This window comes from Molothrus aeneus, chromosome 2 (assembly GCF_037042795.1).
Source record: "Molothrus aeneus isolate 106 chromosome 2, BPBGC_Maene_1.0, whole genome shotgun sequence".
Classification (NCBI taxonomy): Eukaryota; Metazoa; Chordata; class Aves; order Passeriformes; family Icteridae; genus Molothrus; species Molothrus aeneus.
This window is the reverse complement of record NC_089647.1, coordinates 28,133,901-28,142,695: the sequence shown is the minus strand read 5'-3', so window position 1 is coordinate 28,142,695 and position 8,795 is coordinate 28,133,901. Positions and strand designations below refer to the sequence as shown.

General features: G+C 43.9%; 1 protein-coding gene across 2 annotated transcripts in view; it reads right to left on the bottom strand.

Moving 5' to 3' along the window:
- FAM131B (family with sequence similarity 131 member B) overlaps positions 1–8,795 on the bottom strand; it is a 32,540-nt gene continuing 23,745 nt past the window's right edge. The window contains exons 7-8 of one of the 2 annotated variants that reach the window (XR_010785722.1): positions 7,785–8,588; positions 1–6,182 (exon numbers count right to left, since the gene is read on the bottom strand). Coding sequence is in view for 1 of the 2 variants with exons in the window: in XM_066572230.1 (XP_066428327.1) it covers positions 8,044–8,588 (545 nt within the window). In the remaining variant the exon portion in view is untranslated. Of the gene's footprint in view, positions 8,589–8,795 lie in introns of both variants that reach the window. The other variant, XM_066572230.1, reaches the window with a different exon arrangement.

Here is an 8,795-nt window from a genome sequence, read left to right as displayed (position 1 = left end):
GAGGGCAAGACCACATTCTGTTTAATAACAACTCCATAAAGGACTGTACATGCTATTTTGAGCTACCTCCCCTCCTTTACTGTGGTTGCTGCCACGTACAGGCATGGAGGTGTGTAGTGCCATATAGTTCTCTAAGTCTATATGTAATGTGTGCACATGTATGCAGGTGGTTGCACATGGATGTATTTATATATAGCTTTGTAGAAGTGTTTATCTCGTAAGTCACATTATCAAAACATGCGAAGTATATCCAACAAAAATTTTCAGGCAAACATGTTTTGGAGCTGGAAGACCAAAGGCAAATCAGACTCATTTTAGTTATTAAGGGCTAGTGTGGGACAATGTAAGGATGAAAGCTTTCAGTAGTGGGTCCCTCTCCCTTTTTGTTTTACTTGCATTCAGTACCTTCTCCCCAAACATCAATGCACCTCTGTAAACACTAGCTGAAAAGGATACAGACAATCCCCATGCAGCCTCCCCTCTACAGAAAACATGTCCAGGTTTGGGGGAAGCCCTTGAAAACTGCTTTGCAGCAACCTCCATTGTCCCATACACTTATGCTAAAGGAGTTTCAGATACTGAGAATACAACATTTGCAGACCTGAGCCTTGAGATATTTTTACACATGCTTCAGGAATCCATTCTGCATGCCACCCCTGAGACTCCCATCCACCACCCTCATACCTCCCAAATCCTCTGCCTGTACCTACCCACGTCTGAAAAGAGCTGAAACAAGAGGAATCTTGTTCCCTGTAAAATTACTTTTGAATTCCACTTTTATAGTGTAGGGATTCCCAGAGACCTCCAATCATGCACAACATCCAAAAATCAGAGAAGAAAAATTAAAGCCAAACAAGAATATATACCTGCAAAAGAGCTTTTGGCTTGCTACATTGCTCAAGCATGCAGAATCTGAAAAGAAGGGAAATCCACCTACACTTGCCTCATGGGAACATGGCAGAGCTCTGGAAGAGGATTCTTAACCTTGTGGCCTCCAATCCAATCATGACTGGATTTCCATGCCCAATGAAAATTAATCCAGAAGGCCAATGAATCTGGACTACATGCCTTTATCTTATTAGAAGCAAATCTTGATTTGCAACAATCTTGTTTCCATAATGGAGAAAAGCCTTTTTAGATGTTTTTGTCTTGCAAGCATGGACATTTGATCCCTTATGGGAAAGCGAAAACAAGACTAGGTTTCAGAGGGCATTTAAAATGTCCCCAGCTGAAGGAGATGAGGAAGATCCTAGCAGGAGCATTCTTTCCACAGAACACTGCAACCCCTCTCTTCCCAGAAGACAGCAGCTCCTACACATCAGTGGGTAGGTCCTGCCCAATGCAGAGGGGTTGGGCTTGATGGTCTCTTTCAACCATTCTGTGATTCTGTGGTATCTGCACTGAAAACATTATTGAACAAGTCTTTACAGCTTCAGTAAACATGCTCTTTCTCAGAATCACAGCCTGACTACATTTTTCCTCTTCCAACAATGTGTATCTGCACTGGAAAAATACAGCACATATTTCTTTTCTTTTGTGCAGACCAACACTGACAATCATAGAGCTTCTCTTCATTTCCAAGGAAAAAAATAACACTTTGGTCTGCCTATGCTGGGGAAAATGTCAGTGCAAGGATGTAAATAGACCCTGATGTTGCAAGCGCAGATCTTCCATGTCCATTTGTTAATATCATAACCCTCACGCCTTATCCCAGCCAGTCCACAGAGCTGGTTGTGCTGCTCAGGGAGCACAGTGCCCCCAGGCTCCAGGACATATTCTGAGACACACAGAGACACTGATCTGGCACAGAAGTGCAGCTCTTCTGCTTATGCACAGGTCCACCACTACTCAGCCTGGGAAAAGCCCATGGTACAAAAGAGGCACCTGACATTGACTTTGCAGCTTGCAATCGAATTTGAGACTGTGCTTTAATGACTGTAGGCTGTCCTACACATACATTTAGTTCTAATAGGCACCATTTTACTCACATTTTCCCTGTTTATTTTTCCTTTCCCTGAGCCATGGCATAGAAATCTTTCCCTGTCAGATTGCTACAGGGGAGGAAAATCAAAGATGAAAGTATTACTTATTTACATTTTTCTAGCTGTAAGCTGCTGATAATCTCTGTATTGGACTTAAATTTTTTTTCTTTCCTTTCTTTTCTTTTTTTCTTTTAGAAAAAGTCAAACAGATTGTTTAAAAGATATGCCAGAGTTGTCTGAACAAGGAACACTGGAAAATCCACCCGGGAGAAATTAGAAGGAAGAGCTTAGACTTTGCCAACATTGCTCTGCTTTTTATAGCATTTAGAGGCAGGTTATCTGAGTTTGCTTCTCCTTCTAGGCAATTAGCAATACAACAGTTAAGGCAAACTAAGCTGAATTTAGGTATTTTGGCTTTCCAGTGAGATCAGAACTCACACTAACTTCATTTGGGCAAGGAGTAAATTCTTATTTTTTGTATTTCTCATACGATTTCCCTGAAGAACAAAACACACTGTTAGCTTTTTTTTGAAGACAACGAAGAAGAAGCTAGCAGGTACCCAAATCCAGGTAGGTCTCTTTCCTATCACTGTCTTAAAAAAAAAGTGTGTTTTGGACTAAGGAGTACCATAAGCTGCAACAATCCTGGACTTACAGCTTGTTTAGCAATTCTGTACCTCAGTCCACTCCGCTGGGAGTCTGCCATGAAGCTTCTTACCAGTGTTGTGTAAACAAAAGACATCAGGCTTTTCTGGACTTTTTCCCAAGCCTTTCCCTCCATGTCTTTCCCTCTCTGCCACACACAGTGGTGCACAGGCCTGAGCTGTTGCACACAACCTTGCCTCACCACAACACCTCCTACCTCTGTCAAACAGAGAGATGACTTTCCTTCTCCAGTCCTCCAGGGCTACAACTAACATTTTTCCTTGCTGCTGTACACAGTACAGCAGGCACAGGCTCTGCCTAGGTGTGAAGTACTCTTCGGTATCTCACATTGGACTGGAACTGGCCTGAAAATAGGGATAAATAACCCTTCCAACAGCTATGCTTCACTCTTAAACAAGTCTCCCCTCTTGCAATTACAGGATAAGACTTGTCAGTATCTTTAGCTGCCATGGAGTTTGATCACTGAGTGCATACACGATTTGTGCATGTTAATTTTATTAATTTCATGCATATATCAAGTTACTCATGTCTTCCTGCCCAGTTTCCAGGGTTTACCTCAAAGGGGCCTGTGGAAGGGAACAGTGAGGGAAACAACAGGGCATAAATAACAAAGACCAAATCAAGTAAGAGCATACTAAAAATTCCAAGGAAAACACTAAGGAAGAAAATGGGGAATAATGTCCTTCTTGGTACCCCAGCGGGTCTTATTCTTTTCAGACAGACATACCACAATCAGCTTAAGCCAACTTAAGTTGCATCTGCAACCAGTCTTCCACACGACCATCTACACATTTCACCAGCCCTCAGTGATGCCTGCCTCACCAAGAGAAGCAATATGAAGAGTTCACCTCACTGAAACCTTTATTTAGGTAGGGGACTGGGTTAGTTTTCAATGGGGCCAGTTCCTGAGCAGCCAAATGAGTGTTAGTGCTGGTGCTTTTTAGGCAGTAGAAGTACAGAGCTGGTGGTGGTGGAAGAGAGGAGGCAGGACAGCTCCTTTGAGCAGCTTAGACTCATAATGAAGATGCCATTTCAAAGTGCACTTTCCCAGTTTCTCCAACCTGATATAAAGGAAGGCCAGCTGCTGAGAACAGCACTCTCTCTTCCTCTGCTCACAGCTCTTCCATCTTCACTTTTATAGCAGGGTAAAAGTCGCTGGCTTGGTGTGGGCCAGCTGTGCATCAGCACCTGCCCAAAGGTTGTGGGAGGTGAGCATGGTCAGAGCAGAGCTCCTCTTTCTTCAAAGCAGCTCACCACAAGATCAGCTTAGAAGCATGGCTAAACTTGTTCTCTGCAGCAAGCCTGTCCTGAAAGGTGATGTTACCATTTTTAAGGGGGAAAAGTAAGTGCATGACTTGTCAGCAGCTCTCCAGAAGATGATGATTTAGAGGCACAAAAACTGAAAGAAGCAGATAAACTTCTCTGTCCCAGAGCCTGAGGTAAGGGAATTGAAGAGAACCCAGAGGGCTTGTAAAGAAAACTTTGGATTTATACAAAAGAAAAGCTTATGAAAGAGTATAACTAATCAGGTATGAGCAATCATGGGAGAAGGAACAAGGGAGAATTTTCTTCCAGCAGAAGATTTTAAATCAGGGTCACTTCTGGTTAAGCCTTATTTCATGTTTAGCACAATAATTTCAACAAGTTCCTACTGAAGAACAAAGGCTTGGAGGAAAGATGGGAATCTTCTATCTCCACTACTTCAAGAATATCCAAATTTTTCTGTAGTGCAGCTTTGCTTCATAATGGGTTTGTGGCAACAAACAGCAGAGCTCGGTTTCTTAGTAACTGCAGATCAGGGATACTGAGCTCACCTTTCCTTCTTATTTACAGCCTCACAAACACAATTTGGGCTCTGACTACTTGGCTGGACTCTCTCCAACTCATCCCTCCTCACCAGGATAAAGGGACTGCAGGCCAAATTTTGCTCACAGAGCACCTGTGCCTCCCATATGCTTGAATAGGTGTATCTATATAATAACAGCTTTTCTGGGAAATGTACAGGAGGTTCCAGGTCTCTCTCGCTGGTATTGGATACACACAGGCAGCAGGCCTGTTATGTAAGAAAGGGCCAGATTACACAAACAATTTTCCACTTTCAAAGAGATTCAAACTGCCTTTCCAGTTCAGCTCAGGCTGCTCACTCGGGTGGCAAGTGTGAACTGGAAGACCTGCTCTCTCTAGTCAGACTCCTAGCAATTAGCTCTTTTGGACTGTGCAGAGGTATGCAAAATAGCCTTTTTCTTTCTTTCAGGAAAAGGCTGAAATTTTATTGTTCACAGAATGTTAAGTCATTTAAGGAAAAAAAATTACAGAATTTAGTAAGCTGGAAGGTTTTTACAGAAAGTGGTGTTCAAACCAGTCTGCATTCACAGAGAATGAGGCTCTCTACCACTTTCTAAGACAGCAGGTTATAGGACAATAAAGCAGGGTATAATTCTTTATCCCAATTCCACAGAGACTAGAAGAATCTACAGATTTTCTCTTCCTATTGGACTCCACAGAATTTTCTATATGGTCAATTTTTTTCACACTTTTCCTTATGCAGATAACTCCCTGTCACTGCTTTCCATGGAGATAAGGTATATCTTTTAGACATCAATCAGACATCTTAGTAAATGTACCACATGACCATCTTAAAGAAAAAGAAGCCCTGGACAAGTTGACCCACTTGTCCCAGTCCTGTAAACAACACAAAGGGATGATCAGAAGCTACTCTGAAAGTTACTGTAAACGTCCTGGAGAGGCACATGGGAACAAAATGGTTTGGAGAAAGAAACAAACAAGCCACCCAAATCTCCCACAAAGGTACACGCCCAACCATTTTTGTTTCCCTAAAGACCTTTTAAAAGAGAAATAAAAATAAGCTTAAACTTACTCATTTACTCATCTGCTGAAGTGCTCTTGGCACTTGCCCCATCTCCTTTTTCTGGCTAGTGTGATTTCCCAGGCCCTGCTCCACAGCTGGACCCAAGCCAGTTCAGGACAATGAGCTACCACTGGCCCTGCAAGAACTATAGGAGATGATTTTTATCAAGCTTTTCTGCCCAGGGGAGGTTAGTACCTGAATGTGTAAACATCTCTGAAGAGATACTGAAAGCTCATCACTCAGGAGAAGAGCGACCTCCTTAGAAAGAAAGGAAGCAAGACCAAGCAAACAGGTAAAAAAAGATGGGTCACAAAAACTTTTCTCTCTTACCTACACCAAATTACCAGTGTAACTTCAACATCCCAGAGGTCTTTCATTTAGAGGTGCAATGGAGAGGGAAGACAGATCTGCTTGAAGTGGACTTGGCTGGAAAGACCTGGGTATTGAAAAAGGAGTCTCTCTTTTTGCAGCTGCCCATGTCAGTGGGGAAAAAGCTGATTGGGGTAAAGTTCTTCCTGAGAGTCCCATTCCTACTTTTCACAATTCCTGGACATCATTTGCTTTGCTTGCCAGGAGCTGTCTAAACTCTGAGACTTGATGATATTCCTTCTGTGACATTTTGCTTGCCTTAGACATTCTTCCCTGAAAATATGCAGGAACTGAACCTGAAGCAGGAAAGAAGCATGTATCACTCTCCTGTCATCCAAAAAACATACCAAGCCTGAAGAGGAGGCAAAGAAGAGACAAATGTATCATGAATTAAACAGAGCAAATATGAGTCAGAGTAAGTGAGAAAAGAGTTGCTCCTGGAACAGTATGGCAGTGTCCAGGCAAATTCCTTTCTATAACTCATCAGATCCAGCATCTGATCTACACCCATGCTCTGCTGATACTTCCTTGCAAGAGGTCTTGCAATTAAAACTCAGCACTCGGGTAATCTCTGCTGGTTCTGTTCAGTCCTCCAGCAAAATCAATAACCTTATATAATTTTTGCTTTTGTCCCTGTTTATTTTCTGGTGAGAGCTGAAAGGGAAACAATTTCCTTTCAAAACCTCTCCCTCCCAAAAGGAGGTCTGTGAAAAAAATGGCGAGGAATTGCAAGAGACCAAATTCCCCCTAATCAGAGAATCGTGGTTTTTTTAAACAAAAAATATATACCCCGTACAAATACGGGAAACTCCTGAAATCAGATTTCTCCACACCTAAAAAAGAGATGGGAGGGAAAAACAAACAGACCAACTATTGAGCATTATTTACACTGCTTGGGGGTAGGAAAACAAAAGAAGAAAACATAGGCAGGAAGAAGAAGAAGACAAATAGGAGGAGAAAATTTCCTCTCACCCCTTTTCATCCAGCTGTATTTGGCACTGCAGGAGTGGCAGAAATGGGAGAGGTGCAGTATTTCTGTTAAGTCATGACTGGAGTACAGGCCTTTCCCATTACTAACTGCTTTGTTATGAACACTTATCCAGAATATAAAAAGGTTTAAAAAAAGTGCAAAAACTGAAAACTAATGTAAACTAGGTATCTGTGATCTAATAGCTGTACACACTGTTCCTGGACCTGCTGCCTACTCTCTGGGTCTCCCCATTCTGCTGGCAAGGAAAAGACAGAAGGACACAGCAGCAGCACCAAGATGGGCATGTCCTCAAGCCCCCTGCAAGAGTCAGCTTTTTATGACTGTCTCTGTTGCTGAAAATGTCCTTTCCACTGGCTTCCAGTGCCCACTGCCAAAAGGACACACCACTCTTGCCAGCTCCTGGGAAGGCAGAAATGTCAAAGAGAGAAACAAACAAACAGAAGAAACCAAAGCATGAATATCTGAGAGCAGGGTTAGGTTTGTATCTGCACCCATTTTTCCACGCCACAGCAGAGCCATGACCACAGAGCCACTCTGGCAGCACAGCCCAGGCTCTGGGAGCACAGCTCGTACCCATCAACCCTACAGCTTGTCTCAAGGTGCTACTGAGGATCTGGTTACACAGCACATCTTCCATGGCCTGATCCTCTGCATCAGCCACAATCCCAACGCTAGTGCAATCTAGATCTGCAAAGCCACAGCTTCATTTTAAACCAGTTTATATTCATATATTCTACAAAATAGAAGGGGGCCATGTCCACAGAGCAACGTCCATTCTGCCAAGATGAATTCTAGCCACAAAGTTGCTCCCTAAACCAAGCCTGTCTCATCAGCCACATCCCCAGTACCAGAAGAGTTTGTATCCACAGCCAAGACTTTGTATTAAAAAGACTTAGAAATTATTTACCAATCCAGATCTCTCCAAGCACATCACATGTTGCCCAGAGCAATGAAAATCCAAAATATGTGTCCATGGGGGAGGGGAAGAAAAGGTTTTTATGTGTCAATCACTTTGACATTTTCCTCGTTTAAAAAAATAATTAAATGTCAGGAATGGAAGGTGTGTCTGCCTGGAAATATGGGGAGCTGGAGAGAAGAATTCCTGTCATTGCATTCCTTGCCACCCCTCTCTTTGTTCAGCAATGATGAGTATTTCACAGAAAGCATCAGTTGTTTGTTTCTCCCTCTTCCTCATCAAAGGACTGCACCCCAGAGGAGGTGACATCTGAGACTTTGCGGCTCAGTGCAGCATGTTCCATCTCCTCTCGAGGAGACAAAGATTCCAGGTCCCGGCACACTGCATCATCCTCCTCTGGAGAGGGCTTCTTGTTTAGGAGAGGAGCCTTCTCCAGCCTTGGGTTCCCTTCATCCTCAATGTGGTCCTCCATGTATGTGTTGGACTCAGCTCCACCCCCACCCTGAGCAGTCTGCAGGGGCCACACGTGGACCAGCCCCGTGCTCTGGATGAAGTTCTGCTCCTGCCGCTGTTGCTGCAGCTGCTGCTGCTGGAGAAAGCTGCTCTGAAGCAAAATGCTTTCCTGAAGGTTTGTCTGGGACTCATCAAAATTCTGGCCTAGGTAGGAGCCAGTGGCTGGGGAGGCGATGAGGGACTGGTCACTGGCCTCCCAGGCGTCGGAGGAGCCTAAGCAGTACATGCCCTGCGAGACGTAGGAGTGAGGCCAGCTGTCATACTGCGTCTGGGCCATGTGCTCTGCAAGCAAAGGAGGCAAACAACACACAGTTAGACACTCTCCCTAGGCCAGGCTGGCTCATCCTGGTAGCCTGTGTGCCTGAGCATGGCACTGTACTGCACAAGGTGGGTGAATCCACCTTTAGAGGCAAGGAGGGCAAAGAGAAAACACAGTTCTGGGCAGTTGGCAGGTGACCTTGATACCCACAACTGACTGCAAGAGCTGGT